Source organism: Chinchilla lanigera, unplaced genomic scaffold (genome assembly GCF_000276665.1).
Source record: "Chinchilla lanigera isolate Chin_1 unplaced genomic scaffold, ChiLan1.0 scaffold00018, whole genome shotgun sequence".
Lineage (NCBI taxonomy): Eukaryota > Metazoa > Chordata > Mammalia > Rodentia > Chinchillidae > Chinchilla > Chinchilla lanigera.
The window spans coordinates 1,913,980-1,929,112 of NW_004955419.1; the positions used below are offsets into that span (position 1 = coordinate 1,913,980).

General features: G+C 49.9%; 1 protein-coding gene across 1 annotated transcript in view; it reads left to right on the top strand.

The window, feature by feature from the left end:
* The window catches only part of LOC106148274, a 75,441-nt gene that overhangs the window by 55,830 nt on the left and 4,478 nt on the right, over positions 1-15,133 (top strand). The window contains exons 13-15 of the mRNA XM_013513098.1: positions 351-797; positions 4,606-4,714; positions 7,553-7,696. Of these exons, the coding sequence (XP_013368552.1) occupies positions 351-797; positions 4,606-4,714; positions 7,553-7,696 (700 nt within the window). The remainder of the gene's footprint in view (positions 1-350; positions 798-4,605; positions 4,715-7,552; positions 7,697-15,133) is intronic.

Consider the following 15,133-nt stretch of genomic DNA (forward strand, 5'->3'; position numbering starts at 1 on the left):
TTTTTTTTTTTTTTTTTTTTAATTTTGAGACAAGCTCTCACTAGGTCACTGAATTCCCCAGGCTGAGCTCCGATTTGCAGTCCTCCTGCTTCAGCCTCCCAGAGTGCTGGGATTATGGATAGGCACCACCACGCCCAGCTCATTAATATTATCATTATACAAAGTGATAGGAAGGTAAGGAGACGAAGGGAGGAGAGGGCAGAGGTGGGGGCGAGGGGCTCTCCCGTGTCCTAACTGCCCAGGACTGAGCACTGATTCTAATGAACCCACAAGACATCCCACAGTCGCCCACTTAACACAGCAGGAAACTAGGAATCAGAGAGGTTGGGAGTCTGGCTGGGGCCACACAGCTCAGAAGGCAGTTCGGCGGCCGGGCCAAGGCGCTCTTCCAAACTGCAGCACGCGCGCCCCTCCCGGCAGACCGCGTCCTTCGGCTTTTGCGGTGCAGCCGCCCTGCGCTCCGGGTCTTCACGTTAAGGCGGAGTCGGGGTGGGGCGCCCCGGAGCCGCGCAGCTCTCCCGCCCCACCAGCGTCGTGCCAGGCCGGCGGCCCTGCCGTGCTGTGGATGCGCGGCTTTTGTCAGCGGCGCGGGACCCGTGGGCACGCAGGGCGCTGTGCCCCGCGCCAGCCCACCGGGGTCCTCCCGGCTCCTCTCCCAGCGAGCGTCGCCCTTGCTTTGTCCTCCGTGCCCAGGCTTTCCGGGTGTGGGGAGCAGGCTGGGGGATGCAGGGCAGCTGCGAGCGGCAGGACGCTGTTTGTGGAAGTCTGGGGGGCGAGCCCGCCTGGAGGAGCCGGGGGTGGGGGCAGAGGGCCGGACCCCCGAAGGCCAGGCCAGGCCAAGCCGGGAGCCCAGCTTCCCAGCCCCGGGAGGCCCCTGGGGTTAGGCGTCCGGCCGGTGCGGGGCCGCGCTGGGCTCTCTGTGCGCCCCAGCTGCCAGGCGGGAGGGCGGGCAAGGCGGGGCGTCAGGAGGCGGAGGGAGCAGGTCGGAGCTGGGGCTGGGGGCCCGGGGAGACCTTCGGGACCACGCGGGAGGACCCTGGGGCAGGGGCCACGGTGGCGCGTGTCCCGCTCAGACTGTGTCCGCCCTCTCCGCATGCCTTGCACAATGTCACCAGCCAGACCCTGGGCCACTTGGTCCGTTAGTCGCCCGTGGTGTAGAGAAATGAGTGGCTTCTGGTGTTTCCAACCGGAAAGTTATGAAAAGAACGCACGTAATGCCTATCAGGGAAACGTTAGGGCAAAGCGGCAAGTAGAAGTAACAGACACCCACCATCCATCCAGTGGGGTCCTGCAGCGTTTGAGACATTAACACTGATTCCGACAATATGCGCGTTCGACCAATATTTATTAAGCCCGAGCTGTTTGGAATGGATATGCCAGGTACAGGCAGCGTCCATATAGGTGTGCCCTCACACACTTTTTAAAAAAAGATCGTCTCGTGTTATTCGCACCATTTCATTACCTGATTATTTTCTGACAGCTCTCGGCTGTGAAAATATATGCACGTAACTCTTTGCTTGAGACAGGGTCTTACTATGTAGTTCAGGCTGGACTTGAACGTACTATGTAGCCCAGGCTGGCCTCAAACTTGAGGTAATCCTCCTGCCTCAGCCTCCTGAGTGCTGGGATTACAGGCATGTGGCATCACACTTAACTTTTAAATTTTATTTTAAATAAAAATAATATAAGAATAAGGTGAAAATCTAAAAAGAATAAAAATCTCTATATTTTGCCAATATCCATTAACATTTTTTGGAGGATGTTTTCAGGACTTTTAAAAATATAAATGTATGTATGTATGTATTTCACAACTGCAAACATTTTATTAACTGTTTGACCTTTTTCTCTTTTTTTAGTGCTGGGGATCGAAACCAAGACCTTGTGCGTGCAAGTGCTCCACTACTGAGTTACATACCTGAGCCCTTTTTATTTCACTTTAGACAGTCTCACTAAGTTCCCAGGATGGTCTGGAACTTGTGATCCTCCTGTCTCAGCCTCCCGAGTAGTTGGGATTACAGGTATACACCACATATTTGTACTTTTAGATTTACAAGAGATACTTATCTGTAAATACATCCACTACTTTTTTGTCATATATTTAGCAAATAGCAATCCTCTCCCCAGTTTAGAGTTCACCTTTTATATTTTGCTCATTTGGAATACTTTCCTATCCAAATACTTAATTCCTTTTATGTAAGAATGACATAAATATTATGTAATAGTTAAAAAATTTATTTAATAATTTAAATGTAGCATTTAAGACATTTTATTTTCATCTTTGGAGCCATCTTTAGAAAACTTTTTCTCATGCTCAAGATTTTCTTCTGATAATTAAAAAAAATTCCTTCTAAAATTTTAAGTCTTAAGTGAATCTGGAATTTATTTTGACATAAAATAGGAATCTAACACTGTGTTTTCCCAAGAGCTCCCCTAATTGTTCCCCATTATTTATTTTAAAATTCCATTATTTCCCTCTTGGGCTGAAATCTATTTTTCCTGTGCTCTATGTACATTGTCTTTGGCTTTCTCTCATTGGTGTGCTTGTGTCTTTGTCTACAAGTGTCTCCCTGATTGAATCATTGCAGTCTTGCAGTAATTTTTATCTTATAACAAAGCATCTCATTGATCCTTCCTTTAAAAAATTTCATGAGAGTTGGGCAGGGTGGTGCATGCCTATAATCCCAGCTACTCAGGAGGCTGAGGCAGGAGGGGTACAATGTCAAGGTCAATCTGGACAACTTGGTGAGACCTTGTCTCAAAATTAAAAAAAGTTAAAAGTGGCTGGGTTTATAGTTCAGTGCTCTGGGTTCAACCTTTAGTACTAAAAAACTATGGTAATTCTAATATTTTTCCAGGTAAACTTTAGAATTCAGTTAAAAAATAAAATCCCGGTGATATTTTATTTTTTCTGGTGTTAAATTTATAGACTGCTTTGCAGATGTTCAATTTTGTAGCAATAAATCTTCCCATCTAGAAAGATGCCCAGGTTTTAAAAAGTTCTCCCTTGGCTTTATTTAGAAGTTTATCTATACTCTTTAATAAAGTTTTATTTATTTATTTGTCTTATTGGGACAGGGTCTCACTATACAGTTCAGTCTGGCCTTGAGCTCACTCTGTAGCCCAGGCTGGTCTCGAACTCGCAGCGATCCTCCTGCCTCAGCCTCCCAAGTGCTGGGATTACAGGTGTGTGCCACCATGCCTACCTAAAGTTTTATTCTTTTATGTCCTGTACATTTCTGGTTATGTTTATTTCTAGGCATTTAGTACTTTATATGACTTTTATAAATGAAGTTTTGTCTTCCATTTTATTTTCTTAGTACTTGTTACTGAAATATAGAAAATTTACTACTTTCTACTTACCTAACCACTAGTCATTTTACCACTCATTTATTAGCTTGCCTTTTCTCTCTCTCTCCCTTTCTCTCTTCCTTCCTCCCTTTTCCTCCCTCCCTCCCTCCCTCTTCCCTCTTCATTTTCCTTTTGCATCGCTGGGGATGGAGCCAAGGCCCTTGCACATGTTAGGTAAGCATTCTACCACTAAACTGCATCCCCAGCTCTTTCTTATATTATTTCATTGGATTGCCTTGGGTCTCACAAGCAAACAACACCTTCCTCTGTCAGTGGTGCCATTTTGTTTCCCCATATTTCTAAGTCATGTGAGATTGTGATTATTATAAGTCAGGTGTGTCATGATTATTTGGGCAGGTGGGTTGTGGTCTGTGGTCTGGGAGTCACGTGTAGCCTCAGGTGTCACTGAGCAATGCTGAGCGTCCACTTCAACACCGGTGGGCTGGGTGGGGGCACAAAGAGGATGTGCACGTGTGTTTGTGTCATGAACACAAAAGGAGACGGCCAGTGACTGCACCAGCAGCATCAGCAGCCCAGTGTCCACCCTGTGGCCTGTGTTCCAGTCTGCGTGGTATTTACATTGAGAATGGGAGCTGCATGTGCGGGATTACATAAGTAGGTTTTCCTCATCTGCCCCACATTTCTGAAATAAATCCCATTTAATCTCTGTGTTTATACGTTTAATGTTCTCCAGGACACTCTTTGATAGCATTTGGCTTTCTATTTCCTCATCAGTATTTACTGGTGAAATTAGTTCTTAAGGTTTATGGAGCTGTCCTCATTGGGTTGTGGGATTCAATTTGTATGAACCTCATAAGATTATAAGTGAAACTGCCCATCCTTTCCAGTCCTTTAGAAAATCACAAATTACATCTGCATTATCTCTTCTTTGGAGAACGCAGGCAGCCATCGGGGCCTGGTGCCATTTTAGAGTCATCCTTTTAGAACTGATGTTTGACTATGCCACGTGCTTTCCATGGCTTCTCACTGGCCACAGGATAAAATGCAAATCTTCAGTGAATTTAAGGCACAGTGTGATTAACTGCATCAGCTCTCACTCCCCACGCCTCTCCTATACCCGCCAACTCCAGCTTCTGAAAGTTCCCCTAACCCTAGCATGGGAGAGCTCAGAGGGCAAGGACTGTGCTTATTTTGTTCCATACGAAATCTCTGGCCCCTCTGACAGGTGTTCCCTGAGCTCTTGTAGACAGACGCTCACTCCCCTAATTCTGTGTCTTTTCACTCCTACCAACACAGTTCACTGAGCGCCTCTTCTGTGCCCGGTCAGCTGTTGGCCCTGAGGAGGAGAAATCCTGCTCTCTGGTTGCCGGGAAACAGATGAGTCAGCAGTTTTATGAACAGCAAGGTAAGTGCAGTGAGGGGGCACACATGGGCATGTGGGAGCACCGGGAAGGGCTACCCACCCAGCCTGGGAAGGAGAAGTCAAAGGCTGCTTCTTGGTTGGCAGGGTGGTACCTGCCTCTTACTGCAGTATGCTGGGAGGCTGAGGCAGGAGACTTGCAAGTTCGAGTCAACCTAGACAATTTAGCAACTTAACCTGACCGACCTTCCTTCTTTCCTTCTTCCTTCTTCCCTTTCTTTTTTAAGTGCTAGGGATTCAACCTTGGGGTGCTTTACCACTTTTTATTTATTTTGAGGCAAGTTCTCACTAGTTTTCCCAGGTTGGCCTCAAGTTTGTGATCCTCTGACTCAGCCTCCTGAATAGCTAGGATTACAGGGTTGTGCCATAAGTAGATTTCTTTGTTAGTGCTTCTCTTAATCCAGCGAAGTGTTGGTTCATGTCTTACAACCAGCTGTCTAGAGATAAAAGCAATGATCTGTAGAGTTTGCCAATGTCTATGGTGTAAATACCCCCACCATGGTGATTTCAAACATGATGTCCTTGTGTGTGGTGTGAGGAGGTGGGTGGCAATCTCCATGCCATAGTCTGAATCTTAACTGTATAAATTGCTTCTTATGGCATTTGTTACAGTGTCAGAGAGCAGGTACCCATATAAAATTTCTACCATAGGTACAATAGATGCAGCCTTGTAACCTTAGATGATAGTACAATAAAGTAAATCTACAGGGATTGATGAGTTTAAAGTATTTATTACTTTAAGTTTAAATATCAGTTATTTAACTGTAAGTTTATATAATTTTAAATTTCATTTGCAGTAATTAATTTTTGGTGGTTCTGGGGACTGAACTCAGAGCCTTTTGCACTGCGCTATATCCCTAGCCCTTTAAAAAAATTTTTTTTGAGACAGCCTCCTAAATTGCTAGGTTGCTTCAACTGGACTTGAAAGTTTGTCCTCCTGCCTCAGCCTCCCAGGATACTGCAATTACAGGTGTGCACCATCACAGCTGACTGGTTTATAATTTTAACAATGCCGGTGTTGAACAACCAGCTCACAGAGTTAATTCCTAAAAATTGAACAAGATGCTCTTGCAAGCCAGTGTGAGCCAAGTCCAGCAACCACCCGGATGGTCCCCCAATGCAGATGGGAAGTAAAGTCAGGTCAGTGAACAGTAAGGCTGGGCATTCTTCAGTGAGTAACTTCCTGACCTTGAGCCTCAGTTTCCACACCTGTGAAACAGGGATAAAGAAATGCCTCCCCCCCATACTGCTGGGAGATTGAATGAACTAATGTTCATAGAGCAACTGGCACATAGTAAATGATTCATAATAATAAGAAACAGGCGTCCTGCTCTCCAGAGAGTCTTGGCCTAGTGGCAGGACATGACCACAGCAAGATACACACATAGTGATAAAGGGCTCAGATTCAGGCAGAAAACGGGCTTCTGGAGGATGCTGTGTTTGAACCCAAACTGGTAGGTTTGGGAGAAGGCGGGTTCCTGGGGTTAGAGTGGGGGACTCCTGGCTGTTGGTTCTCAACAAGCAGAGGAGGGGTGTATCTGAACCCAGTGTGCCTGGAGGTGAGGGTGGAGCCGACTTGAAGAACACAGAGCTCAGAGTCAGAGCATGCGCTTTCTTCTGAGGGCAGTGGGGAGCCACAGCAGGTTCTTGAGCAATGCGTGAGGTGTCAGGTTGACCTCTTGAAACATTAGTGTAACTACAGCAGTGAGGAAGGCCAGGAGGGGCCAAGCGTGGCAGTGATCATCCATGGAGCACTGGGTGGGGCAGGCGGTGTCCCAAGACACAGGCCCCCTTGACCCCTGCTCTTGTGCAGCTACTGAGGAGGGCGGTAGGGCTGGCTCCCCTCAGCCCTGCCCCAGCAGCTAATCCTGGTGACACTGGGTCCCGAGGCTGGGGCGGGGCAGTGGGCAGCTGGCCTCAATTAGCTCGGGAGCAGGGTCTGGACAGTGTCATTAGGAGAAAAGCAGAGCCTGGCCATAAACTCTAATGAATGTATTAATGGAAGGCTTGTGCGCCTCAAAGGGGGGAAAAAAGTGGGTCTAAATAAAGTTATTAACACAGCCCACCTGTGTTCGGCCCGCGGCCTCCATTGTTCAAACAGCCCATTAGCTCTCGAGCAGCCGCGTTGGAAGGCAGCCCTGCCTCTCTGAAGCAGACGTTTAACTGCGTTCATATAATTCAATTAGATTCCGCAGTGCTGGTCCAAAGGCATTCCCCGGCTTTCATCTCAGTAATGGCCTGCAGGCCATTGTGGGAAACAGGGGGTTAAAAAGAGGGGCTCGGAACCTGCCTTGTGGCCTGACTCACCCCAGCACCCTGAGGGGTCTCAAATGAATTTTTCAGGGCATGTCCCCCTCAAGCCTTCCTTGTGCTGTCTTAGTGAATTCAGGCTTCTCTGCCTGGATTCGCACTCGCACCCCTCTCCTGCCTTCCAGGTGAGGTGTCCAGTCCCATGCGCCCCCCATCCTGCTCCAGCCCCTTTGTCCAAAGGTCCAGCACACCGCACCCCGCTACAACTCCACTCCACCAACCCTATTAATAAAGTTAAGAAAATTCATTAGGAAGTGGGCCTTTTATAGATTCCGTTAAAGCCCTCTTCCTACCTCTGTCACCGAGAAAGGATAAAAATCCTTTTATCACTCTACAACTTGTTAATGTTCCACCCCAGGAGCACTTCATCTGTAATAAACATCTTCACAAAATATGCATCCCCAGGGAGGAGCCGTTAATTTCCTTGAGGCCTCACACATGTAAGGGATTTTATTGCCTGCAGGTGCTTCGTGATATTGCGTGGGCTTCTAATAAACGGCCAGTAAACCGCAGGTAGCGCCTCGGAGACCCATGGCTCTGTGCACCTGTCCACGAAGGCCGTCCACACACGGTGCCTCTGCCGTCCGAGGCCCAGCCCCGGCACGGGTGGCTCCCCAGCCCGACCTGCCCCCAGCCTGCCCCTCCGGACGCTGACAGGTAAGTTCCCAGGTCTCTAACCTCCTCGGCCCACTTTAAAAAACCCTGGGGGAGGCTGGGGATTTGCTGCCAGGAAAATTCCACCCCGAAACCCGTGCACCGTGGCGGGAAATGCAGACACGATATGTCAAAGGCGCTCTGTTTAGTATTTCTGGGTTTCTTTCTCTTGTTTGCTTTGACTCACGCCCACTCTGCTGTGCTGCAGAAACGTGATTATCGACAAATTTAACTTCACATTTTCTTAATAACCGAGATGGAGGAAAAAAGAGAGCTTGCCTCTCTCTCTCCTAAGTGCGATTCATGCAAAATGTGTTTTGCATATCTTAAGGGCAATTTTCCGAATGTTAAAAATAATTGCTAGAAAAACAATATGTTGTGGCTCAGTCACTGGAAGAATAGATTACTAAAGGAGCAATTAGAAGTTTGCATTTAATAAATATCTCTCTGCTCTTCTGGATTCATTCCAAGTTTTGATCACCAGACGAGTGCTGAGGTCCACTGCTGGGTGTTGGATGCAGACGTGATACTCTAGTGGGGAGCTGTGGCTTCATCCAGAGCTCTTTCCTAACCGTGGTTTGAACTGCAGGCCAAGCCCCAGGCATCACAGAAACTCAGGGAGAGGAGACAGAGGGAGTGCCCAGGTTAGAAGCAGAAGACAGGCAAGATGGCTTCTCAGCACCGTCCAGGGTTCTGTGGACCAGGGCTTGGTACGGTGTGGTCATTTCTAAATCAGAGGCAGTGTGTGCCGTCTCTGGGAATGAAGCAGCCAGTGTTTCTGGGACACCTCCCTGGAGATGGTCGCTGAGAGAAACTCGGATAGTGGCTGGGGCTTCTGGGAGCTTGTTTTTTGGAGGGATCAAATCTGTAAATGCTCAGTATGGATGATTGGTCCCCCTGGCCTTGTCAGCTAGATGCCTGTGGGGCACACGTACCCTACCCTGGGGAGCCACCAAGCTAGGGAGAGAATGAAGAGTACTCTGGGACCACGAAAACTTCGAGAAAGATGAGGTCTCCTTAGGAATTCTGGAGGCGCTGAGGAGGAAGAGTTACCTGGGCTTTGTGTGTAGCCTCCCTCCTTCCCCAGCTGGGGCTGCAGCAGAATCTAACAGGCCCTGAAACCAGCTCTGGGGCAGAATCAAGCCTGGGCAGGACGGTGCATTGCTGGCTCGGGGCGGAGGATGGTGATACAGAGACACCGTCCCTGCACACGGCATGGCTGGGACAGTCCCACATGCCCACAGGGCTCTTGCTGTGGGCCAGGCCCAGCCCACAGGGACCTCGTCCTTGGAATCTTCCTAACCACCCCTTACAGGTGAGGAAGCTGAGGTCATCTGCCAGGGTCACCCAGCGAGGGATAAGCAGAGGCCTCCATCTGAATCACCCCTGGGCATTGCCCTCCACCCCTCCTGGCAGAGTTACAGGCAAATGGCGCCCACCAGCAGTAGGGAGCCTGGCACAGCCCCACACCTGCTCCTTCCCCCAGACAGACAGGCTTCCCTCCCCTGCCTCCCAGAACAGCAGGGGGAGGGGGCATTCAGTGCTGCCCCCACCCGCTGGTCAGTCTAGGCTGGCCCAGCAGAGCCATAGGAGGGTCAGGGAGCCTGGAGTGGCTTCAGAGGCGGGATGGACAGGAGGATGAAAGCCCTAGAGCACGGGGCCCAGCCGAAAGGTTAGAGGAAGCGGATTATTCTGCCTGGGGAGCGGAAGGCCCAGGAGGCAGGGGCCTGGCTAATGGCGTGCACCAGATGCTGGCCAGCTGTTCTCTGTCTCCCTGGAGGCCCAGCAGGACCAAAGGGCTTGTCCTACAGCAGGAGGGAGTTAGAGGGGACAGGAGAAAGAACTGGCTGAAGGAGTGGTCAGGCTGACAGCTGGGAATCAGGCACCTCGGAGCTGTAAGAACTAGGAGGACGGTTCCTACTCGCGCCCGGGGGACTGAGCAGGAACTGGGACCAGTATGGCAGGGATGCCCTTGAGCGTGCTTGGAAGAGCTGGCCTTGGGAAGCTGTTCTGTCTTCTAACAACACAATCTGACCCAAGCTACCCCTCCCCCTGCCCATCCTCCCAGCCCAGAGGCTGAACCCTGCGGCAGGGCTCAGGCTGTGGATCCGAGCCTCTGAGGCCATCTCCCCAAGGTCAGTGCAGCATTGGACCCGATAGCTGGCTGGGGACAGCCTGGCCCTAAGTCAAGTCCCGTAGTCGCTATAGCTCCTAAAAAGCCCCAGTGCTCCCAGCCCCAGAGGTCCTCAAAATAAACCATCCTCTGCTGTGAAGTCCGTGTGAAGAAGGCCTCCAGAGTCCTGGCTGGCCCAAGGGCACTCATTTGGGCTTGAAAAAGCTTCTAGGTGTCTCCACACACTCGGACCGCCTGTTGGATGACCCAGCCTGGTGCTTCCTCCTCAGGGGCTCAGTTTCCTCCCATGAGACAGGGATGGGGAAGATGAAGGCAGGCGTGTGCAGACCAGGCAGCTCCCCTCAGGCACAGCTTGGAACCGGTCGGCCCCTTCTTTCCTGCAGGCTGCCAGTAGCCAAGCGTTGTTCCTTCCTAGTGTAAAGCACTGATTTCATAGATTTAACTTTACATCTAGATTTAAAAAAAAATTCTGTTTGGTATCCTTGATTCTATTTGGAACCAAAGCTGGTGCTCCCAGGTAAAATACAGGATGCACTATTAAGGAAAAGTAATATATATATATATATATATATATATATATATATATATATATATACACTATTAGGATGCACTATGAAATGTGAATTTTGGACAAACAACGGAGTAACTTTTTTAGTACAAGTATATCCCATCTAGTCTTTGGGAACATATTAGACAAAAACATTCTCATTTCTCTGAAATCCAAATTTAATGGAATGTCCTTATTTTCATTTGCGAAATGTGATGACCGTCCCCGGAGCCCCTTCCGTAATGGGGCGGCCCTGTTCCCTCCTAGACGGTACCTTCCATCCCCCTCTCTGGCAGCAGAAACCCGGGTGTAGCTGCTTTTTCTGCTTGTGGAAGCACTAGGAGGCTATAATTGCTCTTTTTTTGCTGCAAAGAACAGAAAATGCATTTCCTCGTGACTTTGCTTGTTCTGTACATATTTTTGGAGGAGGACCCCTTGCAGTGGGAATTACCTATGGGGAAATGAGGCATTTTTGGGTCTGATGTTTGCAGAATGCAGAGGGCCGGCAGTCTTTCTGATCTAGGGTCTCCTGAAGGATATGGGAAACAGCCGTGGTGGAAGGGACACTCTGCCTTCTTACCCTCCTGGGCTCTTAGCTCTTCGATGTAGTTTTTGAGGACACAGGTGGATTCTTAAAGGGTTAACCTGGAAGGAAAGAAAAAGACAAAAGTGTTTGAAAAAGTTCGAGGAGCGGCCCTGCAGATGTGGCCCCTTGCCCTGTTGGTATTTCATTTTTCAAATTGTTGTGGGCTTTGCAAAAAATTATTTCCAAAAGGGCCATTCCATTTGCATAAGAAGAGACTCAGAGATTCTTTATTTTTTTTCTCCTCTTTCTTTGTCTTCCTTAAGCAAAGACAAAAATTTGAAAGACAAATTGAACGAAGTGCTCGGAAAGAAACGCTTGCAGAGTTGAGAAAGATTAACTGAACACGCAAAAGGGAAACATGAACAGTTAATAAAACTCACACCAGAAAAAGTCTTCATATTAGATTTTCTCAAAGACATTTTAACATTTGAATTTGGCGTGCTCTTGGGATCACAGTTAGTTTCAAAAATGCCATAACTGAAACTTTAAATCTCAACTACTTTTTTCTCACTTTTACCAAGTATTGGGTGGCTTTTTTCATCATTTCATTCTTCGAAAATTTAATGGATACACACACGTAAAAGTTTTACCTATTAATGGGTGATGTAATGCATACAGATGCATACACTACGTAATGTTTAAATCAAGCTAAGCTTTTATCTCCTCGAATATCACTTCTTTATGGTAGAAGCCTTCAAACCCCTTTCTTCTAGCTTTTGGAAATGTCCTATACACAGTCATTATCTCTAGTCACCAAACTGTGCCTCAGCACCCAGAGCTTCTTGCTGCTCTTTAGCTGTGACTTGGTACCTATTGCTCACCGCCCCCCCGCCCCGACACACCCTATTTTTCCCCAAATACCAGCATTCTACTCTCAGTTTCTGAGATCAACTTTTGTTTAGGAAGGAGAAATATCCCGATGTAGGAAGATGACGTCTTCAGGGATATCCTTTCTAGAAAGATCTTCAAAGGCAGGCAGGGGCTGCCCTTCAGGTGGGAAGTTTTGCAAAGGCAAAATCCGAGCCCTCATTTTCACCTGGATCTGAAGCAGTGCAGTCTCCCAGGCTCAGCCTGATCTGAGCACCCAGTCCGTGTCACTGAGCACAGAGCAGGGCTGGAACCAAAGGGCCGAAGCCGAAGTCTGCACTCCATTGTCCCGTTTTCTCTCAGAGCATCGACCCCAGATGGGAGTCTTAGCCCGGGCCTGCAGTGGGGAGGTGTGTCTTGATGTCAATTACGGTCCCATTCTCGAGGTGCCATCAAAGAGTTAACTAGGATGTCCCAGTGCGCAAATGTGGGATAATTGGGAAACAAATTCTACAAACATCTTGAAAGGGGCAAAAGACCTTTGATCTTTCTATGCAAAGGCAGACATTACAATGCCGTCTGCCTTTTGGGGCTTGCACACATCTCTTACCAGGCTGGAGGATGGCATCTCTCTGAGAAATCAGCCAACACCTAATTCCACCGCACCTTAATTATCCTAACTGGTTTCGTATGGCCGAAGGCATTTTCCCCAAAGATTAGAGGAGAAGGAGGGACTGACAAAATAATTAAATATGCAATTTGCCAAGCGTGGGCAATATGGCTTTGAAATCACCTTTTCAGGAAGTTTTACCGCTTGTTCATTGACATGTATATTGCAGACTTCAGACTTTTATTTAAGCTCTTTTGATTGCCTTAATGGATTAATACCCGAGTACCATCAGCGAGGGGCAGAGACCTGAGGCTGTTTCCAATTTCACAGATATTGCGCCCGCTTCCTCTGGTGCTATGATAAAAACAAGTATGGCCAACTTGCCTTCTCGCTTAACGTAACATGCCGATCCCCTCAAATACTTGTCTCATGTGTGGATTTGCATCTCACACGTGGTGTTGTACATTGCACGAAGGGTTCACGGTGCCAGGGCTGGGGCGGTGGGGGTGGCTCGGGCAGGGCTGTGCTGTGTGCGTGTGTTTGGGGCCGCGTTCCATTTGCGTGGCATTTCCTATATGAGTCCGTGTCTACGGACAGCAGGTCGTCTCTCAAGCTAAGGCCCTGGCAGCATCCAGGGGTGGCGGAGGAACGTGTTACTGTCCTTGCTTCTAACTCCCCGTGTGGGTAAGAAGCATTCCATAGGGTTGGGGTGGGGGAGGCTGTGAGCTGGGATTTGGAGAAGAATCTGGGCTCAGACTCCGCTGCATCTGAGGGAGGCATCCGGAAACCAGAGCTGGAAGTTTGCTTGGAGGGAATAGTTTGCATTCTGCACTCTCCGAAGGGGAGAATTTGAGTTCAGGGGGAGAAGCCATGGGTGGGAATGAGATCGCGCCATTCCCCATCTTTTGGCCATGCGAGGTGTCTGGGGGCAGCGTCTTGGGGCCACCAGGGTGGGGGGAGGTTGTGTCTGGCCTGAGGCATCCGGGGTCCCCTGTAGGCAAAAGCAGATCATAGTGGACTGCAGGGGAGTTTGGTGCTGAGAGGTTAGAGGATCGGTGGGAAGAGGAGAGACTGGAAAGACAGCCAAAAGGAAAGAGGAAAGGGAGGCCCACGCGGACGCAGTCACATGCTCCCCGAGCCTTTGAAGGAGGAGGGACAAGGCCTAATTGTCCCCGGGATGTGCACAGCGGCCTGGCTTTTTCATCCTCCCCAGAACTCCCTAATGAGGCTGTGGCCTCTCCTCCTGGTGGGAACTTTGCTCCCTGCAACCGGCTTTGATAAAGTGGACAGACCGTCTGGGACGAGTTACCGGGTTTTCCTCTTTCCCTTTTGAACCCTGCGGTGGTTTGGCTCTTTCATGGCAAGCTGAGCAGGGACAAAGTCTCTGGCCTCTGTCCTCGGGCAGCACAGGCCATCCCACCTCCTGGGACACCTAGACGAGGGGGGCAGGGAGACGGCTGGCCCTGGAGGGGCCCGGGCCCAGGCCGCTAGTGGTGGCCAGGGAGGGGACTTCACAGGGCTCCCCAGTCACATATCCTTGTGGCCATGCAGGGCCCACCGGCCCCCATACAAGCATCGCCAAACCCCGAGGCCCAGCATCGTAAGGACAACAGCATCAATGGTGATAATCCAGAGCGGGGTCGTGACTCTTCCCCACCAGGCCTTGAGTTAGGGCTTCACAGAGGCTATTTACTGTGGTGACACTTTTACGTTGTGCCCTTTTTACAGAAGAAAAATCAGAGGCTTAGAGAACTAGGTGGCATATCGGTCGGAGGCAGGAGGGGACCGATCTTGTCACCCCCGTGACCCCGCACTCAACTACTGACTTCTCCAAAGGGGCAGGAGCCCTGCGTGGCTCTCGTGGCCCCTGAGCACATGGGTTTTCCAGTTGCATGACGCCTCCCATGTTTCCTCTCAGCTGTACAGCGGGCAGCACCCCACCTCTCAGGCCCCTGGAGACCTCACCTTGTCTCCTGTCAGCGCCCACTGCAGAACACAGTGTCCAGAAGTCTCTGCAAGCCCTGGCTGGCCTGGCAGTGGCTCTGCAAGGGAGGGAAGGGTGCTGAGCTAGCCACACTGGGGTAGGAGCAGAGGAAAGGGCTGGCGCCTACAGCAGCCACCCCAGGAGGACCACCATCCCGGGGCAACTTGTCTTTGATCTCTGATGATTAAAACAAACACCTCTTTGACGGCCCCTCCTTGAAGACCCTCTTTTCTGGACGGACAGAGGCTGTCCTGTTTGTGCTAGGGTCCTCCTGGGAGGCATCCTGGTTTCAAAGGCAATGCCAGAATACCTAGGCTTTGGCCATCCTCGGCCCCTGGGTCCACATGACATCCTCTGGCCCCAGCTGCCTTCCTCCTGCTCTGACCCAGCCGCTGACACTTCAGGCTTTTTCACTGGGCTCTGTGACCTTCAGATGCTACTGTCCAGGGAGGCAGGTGGCAGGGGTGTCCCACCCCCACGTCACTCACGCCTAACCTCTGCAAGCCGCTGCCTGAGGACTGAGCTTATCACTCTTACAACTTGTGAAAAATAGAACATTTGTTGTAAGGTTCGCTTCATTCCAGTGAGCACCGACTTCAGGCCCTGGAACGGCAGGGGGTTGATGGACACGGTTTCTGCATTCAGAGCAGGGGTTCTGATTCTGACCAGTGGTGTCCTCTGTGCCAGCTGCTTCACAGACGTTTGGAACACCCGAGAGTGTGGCCGTGAAATGGATCTTGTGCTTGCCGATAGCCATCCCAGTGATCCTCGC